Below are 25145 nucleotides of genomic sequence, written 5' to 3'. Positions count from 1 at the left end.
TGTCTAACAATGTCACCTATGAATCAAATGAAATGCAATCTGGTCACAAAACATTCAGAAAATCTGGAACTTGTTTGATGAATTATTATTTCTTTATGTGTTTTAGATGGAAAATGTATAGGGCTAAGCATCAGGAAAACTGGAAGGTTCAGATATCTGGATTAAAGAAGGTAATTAAATTTACAATATACATTAGTAAATTTAAATAAGTTGTGATTAATGGTGATTAACTCATTCGGCCCCTGAGGTTTTTGTGGTTTTCACCTGAAATGCGAGTAGGAAATACATTTTGGGGGCTATTTCTATTTACATCATCATACATCGGCTTTTCCATGAGACTAATGCCTAGTTGTATTAGAAACATCATTTTCCATTGGTTACTTTGCTTGCACATGAGCAGAAGGGTAAAAGTTGGATTATTTGTTTTTATTTTTATTTTTTGCTCAATGGACCCATCATTTTCATATTGAGGCCACTCTTTATTCCAAATGCACACCTTATCCTAGTTTTTGCAAAGGTTCACCTCTCTGTGTGCAGTTCAGACCGATCTGCCTTAGAGCTGAGGCCAAAAGGTCTAAAATCTGGACAAAAAAATCGCATTCCGACCAAGGGGCGAATTTTGGGTGGAAAAAATCGGGTCCAAAAAATGAGGATTTTCCCTCTGTATTTTGTAGTGCAAATAGAACTTCCAGATTATTTGGTATCACTGTAGAGCTACATCTGTCTACCTTTCTATAATATCACCTACTTTAGTGTATCATACATGACTATGAGCCTAAAGAGCTCGGCAGTAGGTTACTACCACCTGCCACGTTAACTCATTGCCAGAGGTTAATGTGTTAGCGTAGCTTTAACAATTTTCCAGTCACATCACTTAACATCTGCAGTGTGGCAGTTTATAGTGATGTCTAGCATTGGGGCATCATGCCGCAAACATTATCCTGACACCAGGCCGATCAGTCCTAACACTAACCTCTTAATGCTGAGCGCCTAGCGAGGCAGCTGCTAGTACCATTTTTATAAGTCTTTGATATGACCCAGCTGGGGTTCAAAACTGCGACCCTCCCACATTCAAGGTGGATGCTCTACATTTTCTTATCATATTCATCATGACCTTGACCTTTAACTTTTAAACACCAAAATCCAAAGGTTCCTCTTTTATTCTAAGTGCATCTATATAGTCAATGGTCAAGGAACTTGTTTAAGAACAAAACCCATTTTAGTTCAAGTCACAAAAACCCTGACTTTTGACCATTTGATCCCAAAATCAACCACCTTTGACTTTTGACCATTTGATCCCAAATCAATGGCTTCTTTCTTAGGTACAAGCCATCAACAAACTCTGGCCAAGATATGACATTTAGAAGTAAAGTTATTATGCAAAAACTATTTTTTTTCTTTCATCCAAAGTGACACTCACCTTTGACCTAAAATTCAACTGGCTTCTTTCCAGCAAATAGTGTAAGCCAACCACAAACTTAGGCAGAGGTACAAGACTGAAAGCTGACAATTTTGGGCAGAAACTTTTTTATGAAAATACTTTAACAACTGTAACTTGGACTCCTAGGTAAAAGATGCAAGTTTGCATTTCATAAAAGGAATTGTCTTGGCTCTGCAATTACTCATGTCAAGTATGATGAGATTCTATCACACGTCTTATGAAATATATACAATTTTTTTTACCAGAACCTTATCAAACTGGTGATGACAAAGACAATGATGATGACATTCACATTATAAAGTCACTACTATGTCTTGCTTCCCACTAGCGTGGGCTTGATAAATACAAACTTATACCAGTGCTGGGTAAAATATAATAATAGACGTACCAGATATGGCAATGAAAGATGTGTATCTGTGGAAAAGAGTCAGTGATAACAGATAAGTAGAGATACCAGATGTGTATCTGTGGAAATCGGGCAGTAATACCAGATGTGTGCCTGCTGAAATCAGGTAGTGATACCAGATGTGTATATATTTAAACCAGGCAGTTATAACAGATATGTATCTGTTTTAATCTGGCAGTGATATCAGAAATGTATCTGTAGAAATTAGGCAGTGATAAAAGATGTGTATCTGTTTTAATCAGGCAGTAATGCCAAATATGTATCTATTGAAATCAGACAGTGACGCCAAATGTGTATCTGTGGAAATCAGTCGTTAATAACAGGTATGTATCTGATGAAATCAAACAGTGATACCAGGTATGTATCTGTGGAAATCAAGCAGTGATACCAGCTATGTATCTGTGGAAATCAAGCAGTGATACCAGATGTGTATCTGTGAAAATCAAGCAGTTATACCAGGTATGTATCTGTGGAAATTAAGCAGTGATACCAGATGTGTATCTGTGGAAATTAAGCAGTGATACCAGATGTGTATCTGTGGAAATTAAGCAGTGATACCAGATGTGTATCTGTGGAAATTAAGCAGCGATACCAGATGTGTGTCTGTGGAAATTAAGCAGCGATACCAGATGTATATCTGTGGAAATTAAGCAGTTATACCAGGTATGTATATGTGGAAATTAAGCAGGGATACCAGATGTGTATCTGTGGAAATTAAGCAGTGATACCAGATGTGTATCTGTGGAAATCAAGCAGTGATACCAGGTATGTATCTGTGGAAATCAAGCAAATACCAGATGTGTATCTGTGAAAATCAAGCAGTGATACCAGATATGTATCGGATGCTTATGAATGATATAACACACAAAGGCAAATCAAGTAAAGTGCCTAAAATGATGGACTTTGGAGGAGAACATTTCAAGCATCTCTTACATTAAAAAATATTTGCTTGTAAAATGTTTGCAGTTTCTTACCTTAAGCGATTCACGTTTGGACAGTTTACTTGAAGCAGCAGTAATGGAACTGTTGGTAGGTGATGAAGTGACACTGGTTGATGTCTTCTCCAAGGAAGGGCTGAAGAGTTTGGACTCTGACTGAAAGATTAGCAAATTGTTGTAAATATACATTTTTATTTTATGTCAGCTGTAAAACAAGTTCTGATAAGTTATATACAATGAATTATCTCAAGAGACCACTCTTCTGCCAAAACAAAGTGGTCTCTCAATACAGGTGGTATCCCATCTGAAGTCATAAAACTTATTATGCAAGTGTTCTGTAGAGACCAGTGTCAAAGACCAAAGTGCATTAAGCAGGGAAGTCCGACATGACACAAATTCCTCACATAACATAAACAGTTTAGACCTATAGCAATTTTTATATTCAAGTTTCTGTTTAATACAGCAACTGACGCTGAAGATACGTGACTTTCAGAACTTTTAATACAAACTTGAAAAGGGTTTGCAGCAATGAAAACTGCTTTCTTAACAAAGAGAGACAGGCAGGACAGGAACTCGAAGCAGATCAGTGTATTTATTGCATTTTATTATGATATAATATTTCAGTGGAAAGCAGCAATAATTGTAGAAGACTCTGGAAAAAGATTGCACAAAATTTAACGTTATTTACCAAGAGGCTTAAGCATGTGAGACGGGCAAGACAGTAATTACTGTTCATGGTACATGTATTCCTGTTTCATTTGCTTAAATCGCATTAACACTTTGATGGATTTTCTTTATACTTTAGGTCAAATCATTTTAATGCTAAGACATTTAATTCAGTGACATTCTTGTACAGTTCTTTGACCTATAGCAATATTATCCTAAAGTTTATTTAGCTGCTGATGTTGAAGATATTTTACTATCAAAGCTTTTAACACAAAAATTCAACATTGTTTACAGCAATGAAACACATTTTCTTAAAAAGACAAGACAGGTAGAACAAGAACCCCAAGCAGATCAGTATATAAACTGTACCAAAAGGTTAACTGTACCAAAATGTTAACTTCACCAAAATGTTACTTTAGCAAAATGTTACTTTACCAAAATGTTACTTTATAATAATTTTTCAGCTGAATACAGGGTAAGTGCATAAATTATATGACCTTGAAAAACTTTAATACACAAAACCATAAGATTATTCATTTTGAAGAACCAAGCTTTCCGCTTAACTAAGACACAACAGGAACTGCTGCCATATTAGTATATAAACTTTAGACTTGGATTAACAGTAATATTATCCGAAGTTTCAACTGAATGCAGCCACTGACAAACAAAATATGTGATTTTGAAAAAAAAATTCAGCAACAACTTTAACATTGTTTAAGTAGGTAAGAAAGGCAACTCCTAACATATGGGATGTTAGATCTACAGTGGTATTATCAGAGTTTTACTTGAATGCAGCAATTGGTGCAGAAGATGACTGGCTTTCAGTAACTGTAACGTAAAACTTAAAACAGCATTCTTGCTGAAGCTGCCATCACTGCCATAGCAAAAGCGACTTCAATTACACATGCTCACCCAAGTGAAACAATAACAATGTTAATCCATACTAGGATAATAGTATTTTCTAAGTTATGGTATACCAAAAGAGTGATCTTTGAAGACAAGTTTTACCAGAAGTAGTCTTGATGGCTGGCATGTTAATGTTTTGTAGTCTTTTAGGTGGAGAAAACCAAAGAACCACTTGAGGAAATCTTTTGCACAGGCGACATATCCAATAAAAACCTAATAAAAATCATCATCATACCAGAAACTCCAGCCATGCAAAGCAAGCTAAACACCATGATTATACCAGGAACTTCAATGGTGCAAAGAAATTCAGTTTCATCCAGCCTCTTACTGAAATTTGGTACAAATGCTTTATTAGTATCAGGAAGCTACCTCGCCACAAGTGTGTATTTGATATTTGCGAGCCACACGAGACGTGAGAGATCTGCTGATGTCACATACTTATGAAAGATAAAAAGATTTTTTTAATTACTGTACTGTAAAGAGTATACTTGCTTATAAGTTGAGGCAAACTGCAAACAACAAAGATCCTGATCTGCCATAGCATAATGCACCTACAGATCAGTGTCTATGTTGTTTGTTCTACTGCTTACTCCTAAGAAACTGCACAGACCTGGGTCTGCTACTGCATTATGCAAAGGCAGATATGGGTCTGTGCAGTTTGCAACTGGATTCATCTTATAACCGAATATATACAGTATTGCATTTCTGAGTATATACCTTTGAAGAACAGTTTTAATTATTGGAACTACTTTTTATTGTGCAAGAAGGTTATTAATAGGAAGTAAGGCACTGCAAAAAGTGTATGGATATGATATCCTGTTTCTGAATCTTCTTATGGGTGTGCTTACGTTGAGTCCCAAAAAAAATTTTGAACAACGAATTTCCTAGATTTCACTATTCAAACTGAATGCAGACAATATGACATGGTCTGTGACAATAGTGGGTTTTAAACATTGCCACAAAAAACTGACTTTTAAAACTATGTATATTTGGAATAATATTCCTCTGTAACTAATATTAACATCTAGAAAACTGGGGTAGTTTCAGTTTTTCAAACTGTCCAGATATGAAACAGGACAATTTACCGAGGTGATACCAGATGTCCATCACAACTGTTGGAAAATGATTACTTGGGGTTACAGGGTATGTCTCCTTTAGAGATTATGTCCCATTTACAGTGTATGTCCCATTTACAGTGCATGTCCCATTTACAGCGTATGTCACATTTACAATGTATGTCACATTTACAGTGTATGTCACATTTACTGATTTTAATGGCACTATAATGGCAATATCAACACATGCTAAAGTGATACAGCATTAAGTGCCTTTCTGAAGAATGCACGGAGGCAGCCAACATGGGCTGACATGGGTTGATCTAGGTTTGTCTCCAACACACAACATTTGGATTATGAATCTGACATTCTACCAACTAAACTGCCTCAGCCACCTCTTATGACGTATGTATACATATCTCTGGTTTTATAAGAAAACAGCAAGATCTTTAGTAAATATCCAGGGATTTAAGCCTAGTCCCATCATTATGGGGAAAAAACTCTTGACATATTTTGAGAACAAACCTTCCATAAGTAAACTGATAAAATTGGAAATTCAGCATGATTTTGATTTGCTTTTCATTGGGACTGGGATCCATTATCAATCCTGAGGGACCCCTAAATATATCTCTGGTTTTATAAGCTCATAATAAATACATTGAGAAAAAGTCAATATGTTTAATGTTAAATACAAATGTAACTGGAATAGTGATCCATGTGAGAAAAGGATCTATATAATTACAGCTGTATGAATCTCAAAGAGGCTGACGCCCTGCTGGCTGGAAGTACCCTCCGTTATGCTGCAAATGAGGCAACTAATGGAGGTAAAAGTCATGGTTGCTCGGTGATTACTGGTTAGCATGGCAGATTTGCAACCAAACATTTGCAGGTTTGATTCGTACCATTAGATCTATCCAATTTGGCAAATATGGTGTGTCTTTGGGCAAGGCAATGGTCTCCAGCTGTCACTGCACAAAAATAACCTCTGAGTGGTCTAAAGCGCTCCCCATTACGGATCACTGCCATCTCACCTCTGTCTGCGTGGGTTCAGGTCTCAGATTTGGCCAATGTGGGTATGTAAGAAAGCTTGCCTGTAGCTTCTCGTGGGTTGGTGGTTCTTCCTGGGATTTTCCCGGGTTCTTCCTCCACCATTAATACTGGCCACCATGTATAGCCTATCATGTGCTCAAAAATGGTGTTAAACCCTACAACAACAACTAAATAACCTACCCGTGTTGTTGTGCTGTAAAACACCAAAAAAAAACAATTGATCTGATATTTGCAGGAAAAAAATCCCACATCCAACATCTTTTCTGTACTTTTCAAGCTGCTCTGTAAGCAAAGTAACTAATGATTTCTCACCTATCAAAGATGTTTAATTGGTATGAAATCCGAAAATTAAAGGGAAAAATATCACTACACCAAATAAACCCATCAACAGCAATAAATGACTTCATTTGTAAAGTAATAATCTGATAAATGTCAAACAGAAGCTTTCCATAATATCTATACATACAAATCAATATCCTTTTAATGCTTTCTAATAAAAAAATTAGAAGGCCTCTCATGGTGCAAAGTCTCCACAATTATGAGCGGTGAAGTATCTCTTCCACTGGAAAAAATGGCTAATTGATTATTCGGACAGGGTCAGAGCTAGGATGTCTCCAAATAGGGTTTAACAAATGCATTGGATATATTTCACAGCTACCTACCAAGTTATGTTACTGTATGTATATAGAAGACAAGAATTGCAATGCAAGTCATAATGAGCACTTAAAAAATGCACCAGTTGATAATAAATTTCTAAAATGTGACACAAGAATTATTTATTAACAAGACTTAGCCACCTGCCCACATTTCTTGCAATTCTAGACATAGCAGGAGGATATGACAAAAATTGTTTCATATACCATATGTACTCACTTGTAAGTCAAATCAAACTACCAAAAACAAAGATCCTAATTTGCTGTAGCATAATGCGCCCATGGATCACGGTTTAAGCTGTTTGTTCTGCTGATGATTCAAAACAAATTGCACATACTGTACCTAGATCTGCCAGAACATTATGCAATAGTAGATTTGTGTCTGTACAGTTTTGCAGTTGGACTTATAAGTGAGTAATTATGTTAATATGGGTGTAATACCTATTAAAATGCAAGTACCATGATTCTAGGTAGCAAAGAAGTATATAGCATGCTAAAAGTCCAGTGGTCATCACCAAAAGGCCAAAAACCTATCTAAAGCCTGAAAAGGCAAATTATGGGTCACTGTGAGCTTATTTTGTTGTAAAGGTAAGTAACTAACTGTGAGCATATCATCATCAATTCCATACTTCTGGCATGAACAGTGTCTTAGAAATAAATATCAATTAAACTGGGCCAAAAGAGCAAAGAATATCAATCCTTATTTATTTTTTTCATCCACACAATATTATTCAATTTTATTTATTAATTACTTTTGAACCACAATTACGTCTGAGTGCACCAACCCTCTTAGTCTGAACAGTTCATGTATGGCTTAATAATGTTTCTCTTCATTTTCATTTTGCAAGATAATGGGCATCACAGCTGGCCATGATGTCACACTGTCTACAGTTTCCATGTTGTGTTCAATAGTTTTATGTGTCCTTAGTTTGCATGGATTATACACAATATTTGTGTAAACGTGTGCATCCTTGCTTGCATTGCTAAATTTCATATTCTTTAGAACTGATAATACAGTTCCGTCCTTGATACATCACCATTTGCTATTAATTTACTGCCTCAAAATGTATTTCTTTTCACTCTAGGATCACCAGAATAAATGTCCTCAGTATGCAGTTCCTTACTCAAGTCCTCGATATCCACCAAATACAAGAACGTGGGATGGGGGGGTAGATTTTTAATGTAGCTTTAAAAGAAATGCAGTCATATCAATATGATGTTTGCAGTATACAGTGATGTCTAGCACTGGGGTATCATGCCACAGACATACTGCATTATGTCTTCCACTCAGTCACATTATCCTGACACCAGACAGAACAGTCCCAACACTAACCTCTTAATGCTGAGTGCCTAGTAAGGCAGCTGTCAGTACCATTTTAATAGTCTCTGGTATGACTCAGCCAGGGTTTGAACCAGCAACCTTTAGCATCTGAGGTGGATGCTCTAACCATTTAGACCACCGGAGTGGTGAAGCAACTGCAAGAGGGGTATGATTATGGGCCCCTGCCCTTGGGTCCCTGTTAGAGTCAAAGGTCAAATATACAAAAATCTGAATGACATTTTATAACTAGAGTACCATGAATGACATAGAGTACACTTACCCAATTGCTGCTGCTGCTGCTAATAATAATAATACTTTATTTAAAGAGGGCTATTCAACTAACTAAAAGCTAGTCTCCAGTCAGGCCCTCTAATAAATTCACAAAACGGTATATGAACAGCCACTTTGAGTTACAAAATAATTAGATAATGCCATCATAAAATACCAATCTATTTAAACGTACAAGTCAAAGAACACACAGTCAAAAAGAAAAAGACAATATCAAACAATAATGATAAATTTATGGCATTCTATATTTAATTTAAATTCCTGCCAACTATGGATAGCTTTAACAGATAATGGAAGAATGTCACAGGCCATGGCACTAGAGTAATGAAAAACGTCTCTTGAATAAATCTATGCATGCTTTCAGAATATAACTGTTATCTTGAGTCTCAGATTGTGAGTGATACTGGTTGATTTTACACCTTGGAAAGGTTCTGGAGATAACCCCATGAATGCACTCATAAATAAGAATGTCTCTTAAATGTTTTTTTGTCATGAAACATCTATGTTTCATCCATTGTAACATCTATGTTTCATCCAATGTAATGTCTATGTCTCATCTAATGTAACATGTTTGTCTCATCCAATGTAACATGAATGTCTCATCCAATGTAACGTGTATGTCTCATCCAGTGTATGTCTAATAATGTCTCATCATATGTAACTAATAATGTCTCATCCAATGTAATGTTTATGTCTCATCCAATGTAATGTCTATGTCTCATCCAATATAACATCTGTTTCATCCAATGTAACATCTATGTCTCATCCAATGTAACATCCATCACATCTTCTATATAGGCTCTAGTAGAATATAAGCTGACTTGGTTATCTCAAATTTTGGTCAAAATATAAAGTCTTGAACAAAACCTCCTTTGCAGAAACCATTATTTTCTTATTAGATTTACAGTGACCTTAACCTCTGACTATAGGATTCTTTATTACCGTAAATCATCTATAAAGTCATGTCACGGAACTTACTCTATAACGTAAGCTATTCTGCCAAACCTTTTTTTGTTTGAGATACAATGACCATTACTTTTGACCATTTCGACTCAATAACCTATAGGCCTCTTTCATACCTTACCTACAAACCCTTATTGGTCAAGGTATGTTTTCTAGACCTAAAATTGTACAAACCCATTCATCTTTTCCCAGTCACAGTCACCTTTTGATCCCCAATTCAATAGGCTTCTTTACTATCCAATGTATAAACCATACACATGCCAACACTTTGGTGAAGTTACATGATCAAAAACATTTATGCAGAAACTATTTTTCATTTCTCAGCCACAGTGACCCAAGCCTTTGATCCTTTGATTACCAAATCAATAGTCTTCTTCCTTGCTTCAAGTACAAGCCAGCCACAAAATCAAGTCCAGGTACATGATGAGAACTACATTCATCATCTGGAAATCATGTCTGCTCTCAGTCATGCTGACACTACCTTTGACTTTTTAGATCAAAATCAGCAGGCTTCTTTCTTACCTAAGTGAAAGTTATCTACAAAGTTTGGTCTGGGTCTGTGATATACAACTAATGTTATTGTGTATAAACCATTTTTCTTCATCCAATCACTGTGATTATAACCTTTGACTTTTTATCACCAAACTGACCAGCTTCTGCTTTACCCCAATGGTCACTCAGGCTACTCAATTAACCAATCAGTCAGCACAATCAGACAGACCTCCAGATATTATGTCCACTATTTTCCTGACCATCTGATTGTTTTGTAATGAGGTTATTATAAATATTTACCAAATTTGCAATGGTTATCAATTTTTATATTCATAATGGTGAAATGGCGGCCTTGTAATTTGGACAGTCAATATCACTTGAATAAAATTGACAGCAATTATGTTTGTTTGCACAAAGGTATGTAGAAAAGCATGTTCTGTCAGTAATGAAAGAAAGAAAAAGAAAACAGAATCTATTAAAAAAAACATGTAGCATCAAATGTATGCAGAACCACTCAACCTCAGACTGTATTGTGTGCATTGTTCCTTCTATAGGAAACACTGGACCCCTACATTGCATCACTTTAAAGTTTGAAAAGTTTTATTTTAATGTTGGTTGGTCCAAAAAGAAATTGCATCATTATCTCGACCTTTCAGACACTTAAGTGACTCTATTTTCAGTCACTTAGATGTAGGCAGGGTGTATACTAAATACAACAGAATCTTTAAATCCTTAAAATTACATGAATCATGTTTAATGATTTACTCAAATAAAACATCAATATATCTTTTCACCACTTCCCACATGGAGAGCCCCCACAGAGATATCCTGACCCAATACCACCTGATGCAATACAGGGACTACATGACAGAACCATCAAGACCACCACCAAAGAAGAGACCCATGTCTAAGAATAATAATAATAATAATAATAATGATAATAATAATGACGATAATAATAATAATAATGAGCAACAAAGCAATATGATGAACGTACATGTCTGTTGATGAGATGTGCTCCTTGGCAACTTCAAAGCATTATGTGTATCTGGATGGTCTATCTGGATAGACTGTGTCTTACTTTATGAAATTAAAATCAATAAACATCAGCCATACTGAACTTAACTTGGATCATGGAAGCTGAACAAAACAAAAACAAAACAAGAAAAAGAAAAGTAAAATTAATTCTAACCCCAAATTTTTGTTGCAATTACTATTAATCAATTTCTTTGCTACTGAAGCAGAAAAGGTAATTAAGTTCACAACGAAGCAGTGAAATAGTGTGATAAAATCACTTGATATGGTGTTGTTCATTAAGCAATTCCATTACTGAAGTTTGGCACATGAAATACACCAAACTCCAATCATGGCATATCTTATTTTGCTCATTTCATAATTTTTGTTCTTAATTTTTACACAATTTTCTGCTGTTTTCAACTTTGCACAAAGTGTATTATTCTATGACTGTGTTGTACTAAACATATAGCAATTATTTTACAACAAAGCAGTACTAACATCAGCTACAGGCACTACTACTGCCAAAATAATTATTATTACTACTTTAAACAAAAAATACATCTCTGAAATTTAATAATAATCAAAATTTATGAAATTACTCTGATAGTCCCTCACTTCTCATTATTCTCCCATTCCAATTTAATCATTTTTTTGGACTGATGAAGGAGGAAGTGACATCTCGTACTTATGATAGCGCCTTGGACTGAATTATTACATTATTTTACTAAGGTTAATTTTGATGGAGTATCAAGAGATGTTATATGACTGGATTTTGTCTGATATTTCCATTTAAGGATTTAAAGAGTATAAAAAAATATTTTGTTTGAATTGGTATTTTTATAGCACAGCAACACAAGCAGATTATATAGTGCCAAGGAAATGGATCAAATTGCCTTGTCCAAGACACCAAGTTAACCAATCCAGTCTGATCTGGTGGTAGGAATTAGACATGTACCATGTTCAATGCAAGTCTAGCACACTAACCATTAAGCCACTGTGGCTCCTGTCTCAAAAGACATGCAAGAGAGTACACCTTGCACATTCTACATCCAAGAGCCCCAAGGGGGTGCCAAGATGATCTATCCGAATTTATCGTAATTATCTTACTTGCTAGGTTTAATTTCAATGTTTATTAAAAAGATCTCATGAGACCGAACTGATACAAAAGTCAGAGGATTTCATAACATATTCCTCCATAACTTTACTGCCTTTAAAAAGGCTGGTATTTGAATAGTCCATCTGGATAGTCAATACAGCAGAATTCCACTAGCAGTTCCAAATTAAGAGCTAACTGACTTATAAGTTGTCAAATCCAGGACATTCTTACATTTTGGAGTCTATTTGGATGGTTGATACTACTTTTTTACTCGCTTATAAAACGAGTCCAACAGCAAACTGCAAAAGACACAGATCTGCTGTCACATAATGCACTGGCAGATCTTGGTCTGTGCAGTTTGTTATAAATAATCAGTAGAACCAGCAGCATAGACCCTGATCTGCATGTGCAGTATGCTACAGCAGATCAAGATATTTGCTGTGTGCAGTTTGACTTGACTTATAAGCGAGTGCAAATGGTAATTATGTCAGAGCAATACAGTTCTTTATTTTCTCACATAGTAAACACACACAACTGCCAAAAATGTCAGCACATATTGCATTGCCACCGGTCTATGAACCAGAATGACAGGCAATGCAAAGTAGGGTATCTAAAAACATTGCTAGCGAGTAGTGTTTGTATCATCAACTTAAAAAAAAAGTGAACAGAAATCCACATGATGAATGGCATTTGGGAAAGACTTAAAACTCTTATTGCCATCCTATTTACACTGGTTTCATTTCTGTGTCAATAATACACACACCGAGAGCACATCCTGCATTAACTTTGTCAAATCTATTTAATATTTTACATAAGCAGGAGCTCTGTAAAGTACTACGGTACAAAACAAAAATTAACAAATCACAAGCACATAAATAAATTCCATTCCATGTATTTTGTGTTGCATTACCTTTGATTTAATCAATTTCTTCATGGCTGAGGCAGGAAAAATAACTGAAGCCCATAAGGAAGCAGTGAGGTAAATGTGATCAAATCATGCGATAAACATTGGCCTTCTTCATCAAGAAATTCCATTATCCATATTTGGCATATGAAAAATCCACCAATCTAAAGGCATATATTCACATTTTGCCCATTTTCTCATTTGCTTCTTATTGTTTCTTTCTAAATTTCACATAAATTTTTGGATTTTCAACTCTGCACAAAGTGTATGATTCTCCCAAATCATTAATGTATTTGTTTCATCTGACACAACTCACCAGCTACAGCCCAATTATCTGCATATGATAACTCCATCCCCACAAACTGATCAATTTTCTTAATGCAGGTTTACCTTATTTTACCACCCTGAATCACAAAGACCTGAAAATCTATAAAGTGTATCTACATTATTCCACACATCTGCTGTAATCTACTGTATGTATTACTGACTTTCCTATCAAACAAACACGTTGATCAAGCAAGGCATTACACTTTGAGAGCTAATGCTGGCTTCTGATGAATCAATTACAATATAAACATCTACATACAAAGCTAATCTCTGATCTATTATTATGCATAGTGTATTACAGACTTTCATTTTGAATAAACAAGTTGATCATGTAAGGCTTTATCCCTCCAGAAATTAATCACAGAATTTTATTAATCAATTTCTATATAAACTGTCCACTTTAATGTAATTTTCCCTACATGGCTGATCTTTGATATATTATATTTTATTATAATGCCTTGTATGTTTTCATATTAAACAAACAAGTTTATCAACAAAGGCATTTTTCTCTGACAACATAATCCTGAACTGGATGAAATCAATTTTTATAAGGTCCATATTACTGCAATCTTCCCTCCAGTGGGTAGTTATACACATCAATAACAGCTAGATAATGACAAGTCCCAACAATTCACACTCCAGTATGGTTACACTGTCACTCAGACACAGCTGGTGGGACTCAAGTTCTGCATACACACTAAAAGTGTCAATCCCACAGCTTCCTGTGAAAAGACAAATCCTATCTGCAATGTGAGTGATTCTTGACTGGTTGTCCATTTTGATATATAAATAAGGTTACAAAAGTACAAATTCAAAGTTCAAATACACCACAATAATATCACTTGTGTTTGCCTATTAAACTTAACAAATCTAAGAAAAATCAGTGCAGACACTTTCTAAAAATATTGACACCTGAATGAAATCACTGGAAAATTAAGTACAAGTGACATTTTTGGAACCAGACAAATCACACCTGTTTACTTTATCATCTAAACTGCAAAAGCCATGAGTCTAAACTAAATAAGCATTTTATTTTCTGTTTAGAAGTTAATGTCACTTTTTAAGTAAAGTGAGTAGCAATCTTCACTTCTAAACAAATCCCCAGGAACTAAAAGAAACATTACTAATGGGTGTGTGTGTGTGTGTGTGTGTGACGGGGGGGGGGGGATACATTGGAATGCATCAGCATTGGTTGATTAATCTGCTGGCCCACTGGTCTGTGTTCTGTTTTTTAAAAAGTGCATGTGGAAAAAAAACTGACAGCCTGAGGGCCAGTCAGTTTTTTTAAAGTCCATATTCAATTTAATTTGGAGGATTAGTTGATTTTCTGCAGGACCAGTTTATTTCCATGTAAGCTGACCCTGATGGCCAATACAAAAATCTGTTTTAAGTTTAGCTGACTGGTTCATTTTTGTAAGTCTAGCTGACTGGTTCATTTTTTTGCAAAAGTCTAGCTGACTGGTGTGTTTTGTGTACAAGTCTAGCTGACTGGTTCATTTTGTGTAAAAGTCTAGCTGACTGGTTCATTTTGTGTACAAGTCTAGCTGACTGGTCCATTTTGTGTATTAACACTTAATAGAATTCACATCAAAAGATTTGTACCAGGTCTGTAGTCCTAAAACACCTATTAAAGTATCTCAAGGCTTTAAAAGGGGGTTTCACCCAGTTTTATCAACCTATCAAGAAAAGGAATTTGCATAAACCTTGCAGGTAAATTCCAGTTATTATTTGGAAAAGTATGATGTCTCATATTTCTAGAAGTCCTGTACCAGGGCATGGAGACTCTTAAGAGGAATTCTTCAGTGAGTTTCTATGTTCTGACACTACTGGTGCTTACCTGAGGTTGAAACTTCAGATACCAACGTTTTATTAAGTCATTTTTAAGGTGAAATCAACTATAAAAGATGTCCAGAGTTAATGACAATTAGTTTTTAATCGCAGTATCATGTATATGTACACTTTACACATGCTGTTTACAACCATCAGAACTGTTAGATATTTTCAAAGTAATTCTGCAATTAATTTTCTACTGAAACATTATCCCACTGAAATTTTTCCCTGGATGAAGCTTCGATATTTCAACTAATTATATATCATTCAATTAAAAATATCTGAATTTAAATTTGAATTTAAATTTGCATTTAAACTCTTGCCAGTGGTCATGTTGTTGTCCTGTCATGTAACACCACACCAAATACCAAATAACTCTTAACTGCCTCTGACCTTTGAACTTTTCTGACCAACTCATTGCAAAGCATGCTTACATTTCCTCTTAAATTTCAGTGCAAAATCTGACAATAATCCACTTCATAAATGGCTAAACACAATTCATCCTGTGTCCTTGACCTTTTACCATTTTTTTTCTTGTCTTCAAGGATGTTTCTATAACCATTGGTTAATCTAGTTCAAAGTCTTTTCTTTCATGTTTTTTGAAAATTACTATTTGTTGTGAATTCCTCTTTATCCATGAAACTGATGGGTATACTCCCAAACTTGGTTGGAGCAGGGAACTAGTTCCGTGGTACCTGTACCCGGTGCTGGTAGAAGTTACATCATACTGTTTATGGAAGCCACAAGGCCATTTCACACCTACTGCAATGTACATCTTACTTATGAGATGAAGTCAATACCTGTGTATATATTTCAGTTTTTAAGACAGTTGTAATGGCAGTCACATTGGATACATGACTAACCATTTCGTTTAGAAGCAACTAGGCATCAAAGAAGGCTACTAGTGTAAACCCCCATGTTGATATAGCCATCCATTTCAAAAGTGCAGAAATTACAATTAGCAATAACAGGACTTTCAAGATAACTGCTGTGGTAGCCATATTGGATTTCAGCACCATTTTCATGTGGGATCAACTGGATCTCATAAGAAGTCTTTCAGTGAAAATCCTAGGCTGGCATGACCATCCATGTGGGAATAGTGATAACAGGATTTTCAAGATGGCACAATGGTGAGCTTTTTAGATGCACATCAGCACCAATTTCATTTAAGACCAACTATCAAAAGAAGTCTTTTTAGTGAAAACCTGTTGCTAATATTACCATCCATTCAGGATAACCCGATGCTAATATCACCATCCATTCAGGATAACCTGTTGCTAATATTACCATCCATTCAGGATTACCTGATGTTGATATTACCATCCATTCAAGATAACACGATGCTGATATTACCATCCATTCAGGATAAACCGATGCTGATATTACCATCCATTCAGGATTACCTGATGCTGATATTACCATCCATTCAAGATAACACAATGCTGATATTACCATCCATTCAGGATAACCTGATGCTGATATTACCATCCATTCAGGATAACCAGATACCGATATTACCATCCATTCAGGATTACCTGATGCTGATATTACCATCCATTCAGGATAACCAGATGCTGATATTACCATCCATTCAGGATTACCTGATGCTGATATTACCATCCATTCAAGATAACACGATGCTGATATTACCATCCATTCAGGATAACCAGATGCTGATATTACCATCCATTCAGGATAACCTGATGCTGATATTACCATCCATTCAGGATAACCAGATGCTGATATTACCATCCATTCAGGATTACCTGATGCTGATATTACCATCCATTCAAGATAACATGATGCTGATATTACCATCCATTCAGGATAACCTGATGCTGACTTTACCATCCATTCAAGATAACACGATGCTGATATTACCATCCATTCAGGATAACCAGATGCTGATATTACCATCCATTCAGGATAACCTGATGCTGATATTACCATCCATTCAGGATAACCAGATGCTGATATTACCATCCATTCAGGATTACCTGATGCTGATATTACCATCCATTCAAGATAACATGATGCTGATATTACCATCCATTCAGGATAACCTGATGCTGACATTACCATCCATTCAAGATAACATGATGCTGATATTACCATCCATTCAGGATAAACAACATTAACAAGATTTTAAACATGGCTAATGTCATGGCTACAATGGACATTAGATGTGCATGATTTTATTTAGGACCAACTAGGCATCATAAAAAGTCTAAGTGACAGGACCATAGGAGGAGGAGCTATAACAAGAGTTTCAAGGTGGCTGTCATGGTGGCCATAATGGTTCTCCATCAAGAACCATTTTCATTTAGAACCAACCAGACCCATGGGATGAATGTGTGTGTACAGTTTCATGGCAATCCTCCAAGTAATTCAGGAGGTGTAGTGATAACCAACTTGTGCTAATGGACAGATAAATGATGCACCAAGGATCATCATTTGAGCTCGTCTGGTCTATGACTAACTGAGATAATAAGCTCTTCTGGTCAATGACTAGTAGAGATAATAAGCTCTTCTGGTCAATGACTAGTAGAGATAATAAGCTCTTCTGGTCAATGACTAGTAGAGATAATAAGCTCTTCTGGTCAATGACTAGTAGAGATAATAATTATATTGAAATTAAATAAAAACATCCTGGTTGGAAAGAAAATTCTAACCCACACCTGCAAGATTTAATGGTTCATTAACAGTACAGTAGTGCATTTAAATGACTGGCAGTAACATACACAAAATATTGTTGGATAGACTAACTAAACCTACCAAACCATTCAGACAAACGTTCTGCCATTCACCAGCGAGGTGATCTGGCCACAGCAGTAAAGAATCACCAGGCCACTACAACAACCAGAATGCAGCCACAATCATAAATGACAAAAAAAATACTGAAGAATTTGGGTGACCTAAATGAAATCTTGTGAAAATGTAAAAATCTTCCACCTCTATACACACTGTTAAATCTGAATAAAAAAACATACACTACTTATTACAGGGGTGGAAAAATTAATTGTCCAAATGCCTGGGACAAATAGAATTTAATGCGGGGCAAGCAGTTTTTAAAAATATTAATTAAAAAAATTACGCTAAAAACCAGAATGAATTTATATATTTCCCAGTAACAAATATTTAAAATAAAATTTTCTCTCCAGGTACATATGGAATGGTTTCAGGATTATGTCCATATAATTCCATAGCCCAGTGTTGGGTGATTGTCCTCAGGATTATGTCCATATAATTCCATAGCCCAGTGTTGGGTGATTGTCCTCAGAATTATGTCCATATAATTACATAGCCCAGTGTTGGGTGATTGTCCTCAGGATTATGTCCATATAATTCCATAGCCCAGTGTTGGGTGATTGCCCTCAGGATTATGTCCATATAATTCCATAGCCCAGTGTTGGGTGATTGTCCTCAGGATTATGTCCATATAATTCCATAGCCCAGTGTTGGGTGATTGTCCTCAGAATTATGTCCATATAATTACATAGCCCAGTGTTGGGTGATTGTCCTCAGGATTATGTCCATATAATTCCATAGCCCAGTGTTGGGTGATTGTCCTCAGGATTATGTCCATATAATTCCATAGCCCAGTGTTGGGTGACTGTCCTCAGGATTATGTCCATATAATTCCATAGCCCAGTGTTGGGTGATTGTCCTCAGGATTATGTCCGTATAATTCAATAGCCCAGTGTTGGGTGATTGTCCTCAGGATTATGTCCATATAATTCCACAGCCCAGTATTGGGTGACTGTCCTCAGCATGAGGCACTAATTCACCTGTGCCAATTACTCATGATCTGATAAAGTAATCACAGTCCATCCCAATAACCCCTCGGGGTAAATATGTAAACATGAGTAACACTTTTCAAACAGCAGGATGATGATGAGTTGCAAGTATGTATGCATATTTGGAATAACTATAAAAGTTGCTGAATAATTTTTTATATATCAATATAAATTACAAACCCAGTAATTTAGTAGACAACCAGAAAAATCTGCTCAGTAACAAGATTTTTTAAAGCTGGTTGCCAAAAAAAACCCTTGGTTTTCACATTTTCTTCTACTTCTGTTTTTAAATTACTGAAGGTTGTATGTGATAATTTTTTATATGCACTTAACTGACATGAGAATAATTGAGCAAAGAAAGAGATATGTTTTAAGAGACTTCAAGGCGAGTAGGTGATAATCGTAATCATTATGTAAATGGACATAAATAGGCATACTCAAATCATCGAGTATAAAAAAAGCCATACCAATGACAGCTGCTTTCATTATCGCTCATGTAGTAGAAGGATGAGTCAGTCTGTGGAGGAGTCTGTTGGCTTATCTAACTAAACAAAGCAAACTTGACAAAGTTCCAGAACAACTCTAAAAAGCTGATAAGGAGAAATATATTATACACATGAATAAAATTAAGTTAACACCGTTCTGTTTTTGGTTATGTCTAATTTATCAGTTCAAAGTCTTGTACCTATTTAATTTTATCTTTTTCATAACTTTAATTATCAGCATACTCTTTTCAGATACAAACAAAAAAAGAAAAACTACTACTTTATTTGTAAAAATAAATATGACACAATTTTCAGAAAACATAGTTTACTTCATTTTTTTAACATTCACTGTCCTATTAGGTTTTCATGTTTTGGGGCAAGCTCAACTCTCCCAAGGGTAAGCTCAATTTTCCAGTCAGTTTGCCCTGTCCTGCCCTGGGGCAAGCTGACTTTTATAACATCGGTAAAGCCCGGACTGTGTTGCTATGCAATGAACACCAAACCAAAAGAAAATTAACACCCCATCAAAAATTTTACCAGAGTTTGGTCAAGTTTTGCCATTAGGTCAGTTTCTCGTGCATAGTGGTAAGGCATTTGTATTACATCAACACATTTCTATTTTTATGTATGTTATGTGACAAAATTTCTTGGACTGATGAAAACAAGATTATACTTCATAAATGAAGATGAAAAATAGTCAATTACATTGTTCCAAATATAACCTGTCCAAAAGTGCCAAGTACATTAACCACTCAACCACCGGATCAATTACTTACAACAGCATCCAGATACAAGTGAAGCCAGTTATGTTCATGCTTATTATACAGGTTTATTTTTACAATCTTTTTGTTAGCAGGATGTGCACATATACCATAATCAACTAGTGTCAGGAAACCCCCAGTGACTATCACATTCAAAATTATAAATTATTGAATGAAATCACAAAGCTTTGTGCATTTTTGCATCCTTTATGCTTTTAATTATTAAAATCTCAAAAGAGGTACAAACTTCCTATGAGGGGAGTGGGGTAGGCAAATACCGTAACTGTGATGCATCTTGTCTTCTTATTCTAGCATAAACAGTACTCATCTGAATTGTGAAATATAGGTGACAGTGATCTACTTCATTGGTAAAGGGGTACTCCTCACGATGCATCCCTCACCAAGTTACATGAATATAGATGTAGAAGTATACTGTATACTAGGTGCAAACACATATTTTGTCATGAGCTAAAGAGCTAAATGCAAAGCCAAAATCTTAAAATGTGAAATGTAGGTCACAGCAACAATTTTTATGGTAAGGGTGTGGTACTAAGATAGGTACAACTGTATGATTTAAAATTCTACCATGAACAGAAATTGAGAAAAAAGTTAAAACACAAAATTGAAACCAAAGTAAGTGAAGCATAAAAAATATTGGTCACAATTATGTACTTTTGTAACATGGGAGTAGTACTCATCAAGCATCCTAAGTTTCATGATTTTGGTACAAAAATATACAGTGTGCAAAAACAGGCTGATCCTACCAAAGGGAGAAAACTGAGATTTACATGGTGAGACAAATCCTTAATATTTTTGTGTCAGTTATATTGACAATGGCATGTGGTATGCTGTCAATATGAACTGTGGAATAAAACTTTTCATGACATGACTAAATTACGCATGACTAAATCACGCATGTAAATGATAACTAGCAGCAAACAAGATAAAAAACCTGAAAATAATTTTTCTCTATTCCATATCCTTGAAAATGCTACTTCCTTATTTCCTAACAAAATTGTATTTATAGAGTTATATGGAATAGTACCCTAGGTTATTGTAATTTGTATATAGTACTAGGCCATCACAAGTTTGTACTGGACAAATCAGCACCCTGGGCATTTGCTGCTTTTGGCACCCCACCACCACCACAAAAAAAAAATACCACAAACATTGCAAAATAGTGTCCGCACTGGCTTGGCACAGTGGGTGGTCACCCGTAGTTCCTACCCTTCATGACAGGGGTATATATGTATGTGTGTGTGTATAATATATATAGTGTATAATATATATATATATATATATATATATATATATATATATATATATATATATATATATATATATATATATATATATATATATATAAGTACCAGGCACACTGTTCTTTAACCCTTTAGCTATGACTGCCACATCTAAGCATCCCTTGTAAATTGCTCCTGAACCCCACTGACACATATATGCAGTGTCAAAAAACCTAGTTTACTACCCCAGTGTTGCTAATGTTCGTATAGTTCAGCAGTACTCGAAACCCCAGTGTCGCATCTATGTGGATGTGACCGCTATGTTAACTAAATGGTGACTGGTACAGAAGTTTACATATTTTTGATTATCATAACCAATGAGAGGACTGTTTACTCAACATTTTGATACAAGTCTGAATGCTACGAGGTTAAATTTAGACACAATGTCAGGGCTTTTCTGCACTTTACGAAACACGTGTAGTTGAGATAAACAAAGATTGATTCCGATTCAGATATGAGCAACTTTAAAGGGTTCAGTGCAAGCGATATCGAAGAGTTTAATGGTTCATTCTTAGAAAATGGATCAGATATTGATGTTAGTCCCATTTCAACACCAGATGCAAGTGATTTTTAATCGGATGATGAGGCGGACATAGTCCCACTTGCACAGTGGAGTTATGACCTCGCCATGTTTGAGATCAATGATTTTGATTCTCATGTTGGTTCAACAATCAAGCTTGGACTAAGCAATGAGAAAGTTTTTTTCTCAAGTTTTTTTCGTGACTGTCTGGTGGAATAGCTTGTGAAAGAAATAAACGATTATGCCAAGAAAATGGGGGACCAAGAGTAAGACCTGAAATGGTATGAAATCAGCATCACAGAGATATGGGCATATCTTGGAATATTAATCAGCATTTATGTGTGGATAATGACTGTTTTGAGAGGTACCACTCTCAACTTTGTAATTAAGAGTGTGGATTTCATTCATGTTTTTATATGTACATATGTAAATATTGGATTTATTTTGTGGGATACAAAATAATTTACATGACTGGGATTTCTTGAATGCTGGGATGTAGGAGTATATTAGGTGGAAATATATGAATAACAGATACTATACAAGGTAAGCTGTTTTTTATTTCACTGAAATCCAGCAAAAACTAATGAAATAATGAATACAAATGTAACCATGTTTTTATTGTCAGTGTTTGTAGTCAGCCATGATGATGCTCTAGTATTCAGCCTAGCAACCAGTCTCAGTAGTCTCAGTAACTGATATGATAGCACTCAGCAGTAGTGAAACTGCACAGCTGTAGTAGCTAAAGGGTTAAACTTTCTGAACAATGATCTCCAGCTCAAGCTCAGAATTGCAATAAATTTAAGAAAATTTTGAAAGTTAACATAGAGAATACAGGCACCAGTTTCCCTTGGTAATATTTTTCCTGTCTAAAGCTTAGACTGATCTTCAAAAATTTATATGATTACAGATTTGGGTATGTTCTGCATGCAATTGTGTGCAAATTTCATACCAAAAAAATCTGTCCAAATTTCTCTGTAGAAGAAAAGAGGCCTAATTTTCAACTGTTATGACAGCCATTTATCTTCTAAATGTGTCTTAGACTTCGTAACCATAAAAATCTCACCTGGAAATAAGATTCTTGTTGTCATAAACAGCAATAAACCAAACACAATAAGAGACCCAAGTCAGCCTGATATTCCCAGACAATTATGGTTAATAAACCTAACTACCATGTTTTACTGAAACTGGATTAGATATTTAGTCTTAAGAGAACTCCAATGTAAAAATTCAGTCTTCCCAATTTGATGCTGATATTACCATCCATCAGGATAACCTGATGCTGATATTACCATCCATTCAGGATAACCTGATGCTGATATTACCATCCATTCAGGATAACCAGATGCTGATATTACCATCCATTCAGGATAACCTGATGTTGATATTACCATCCATTCACGATAACCAGATGCTGGTATTACCATCCATTCAGGATAACCAGGTGCTAATATTACCATCCATTCAGGATAAACCGATGCTGATATTACCATCCATTCAGGATAAACCGATGCTGATATTACCATCCATTCAGGATAAACCGATGCTGATATTACCATCCATTCAGGATAACCTGATGCTGATATTACCATCCATTCAGGATAACCAGATGCCAATATTACCATCCATTCAGGATAAACCAATGCTGATATTACCATCCATTCAGGATAAACTGATGCTGATATTACCATCCATCAGGATAACCTGATGCTGATATTACCATCCATTCAGGATAACCCGATGCTGATAGTATCATCCATTCAGGATAACCTGATGCCAATATTACCATCCATTCAGGATAAACCAATGCCGATAGTATCATCCATTCAGGATAACCAGATGCTGGTATTACCATCCATTCAAGATAACCTGATGCTGATATTACCATCCATTCTGGATAACCAGATGCTGATATTACCATCCATTCAGGATTACCTGATGCTGATATTACCATCCATTCAGGATAACCTGATGCTGATATTACCATCCATTCAGGATAAATAGCATTAACAAGATTTTCAACATGGCTGATATCATGGCTACAATGGACATCAGATCTGCATGATTTTATTTAGGACCAACTAGGAAACATAAAAAGTCTAAGTGACAGGACCATAGGAGGAGTAGCTATAACAAGAGTTTCAAGGTGGCTGTCATGGTGGCCATAATGGTTCTCCATCAAGAACCATTTTCATTTAGAACCAACCAGACCCATGGGATGAATGTGTGTGTACAGTTTCATGGCAATCCTCCAAGTAATTCAGGAGGTGTAGTGATAACCAACTTGTGCTAATGGACAGATAAATGATGCACCAAGGATCATCATTTGAGCTCGTCTGGTCTATGACTAACTGAGATAATAAGCTCTTCTGGTCTATGACTAGTAGAGATAATAAGCTTTTCTGGTCTATGACTAGTAGAGATAATAAGCTCTTCTGGTCTATGACTAGTAGAGATAATAAGCTCTTTTGGTCTATGACTAGTAGAGACAATAATTATAATGAAATTAAATAAAAACATTAATTTAAAAAATTGCGTTAAAAATCAGAATGGAATTTATATATTTTCTAGTAACAAACATTTAAACATTAAATTTTCTCTCTAGGTACATATGGAATGGTTTCAGAATTATGTCCATATAATTCCATAGCCCAGTGTTGGGTGATTGTCCTCAGGATTATGTCCATATAATTCCATAGCCCAGTGTTGGGTGATTGTCCTCAGGATTATGTCCATATAATTCCATAGCCCAGTGGTGGGTGATTGTCCTCAGGATGAGGCACTAATTCACCTGTGACTGTTACTCATGATCTGATAAAGTAATCACAGTCCATCCCAATAACCCCTCTGGGTAAATATGTAAACATGAGTGACACTTTTCAAACAGAAGGATGATGATGCATTGCAAGTATGTATGCATATTTGGAATAA

At 35.6% G+C, this 25145-nt stretch overlaps 1 protein-coding gene across 4 annotated transcripts in view; it reads right to left on the bottom strand.

The window, feature by feature from the left end:
* Positions 1 to 25145, bottom strand: part of LOC149787717 (oxysterol-binding protein-related protein 8-like) — a 146097-nt gene that overhangs the window by 70828 nt on the left and 50124 nt on the right. For all 4 annotated transcript variants that reach the window (XM_089973914.1, XM_089973915.1, XM_089973912.1 and 1 more), the window contains one exon: positions 2822 to 2941. In XM_089973914.1, coding sequence (XP_089830040.1) covers positions 2822 to 2941 — 120 coding nt within the window. The remainder of the gene's footprint in view (positions 1 to 2821; positions 2942 to 25145) is intronic.

Source organism: Sinohyriopsis cumingii, chromosome 11 (assembly GCF_028554795.1).
Source record: "Sinohyriopsis cumingii isolate HCF-2022 chromosome 11, ASM2855479v2, whole genome shotgun sequence".
Lineage (NCBI taxonomy): Eukaryota > Metazoa > Mollusca > Bivalvia > Unionida > Unionidae > Sinohyriopsis > Sinohyriopsis cumingii.
The sequence above is the reverse complement of the archived record's forward strand: the minus strand, read 5'-3'. Positions and strand labels throughout refer to the sequence as shown.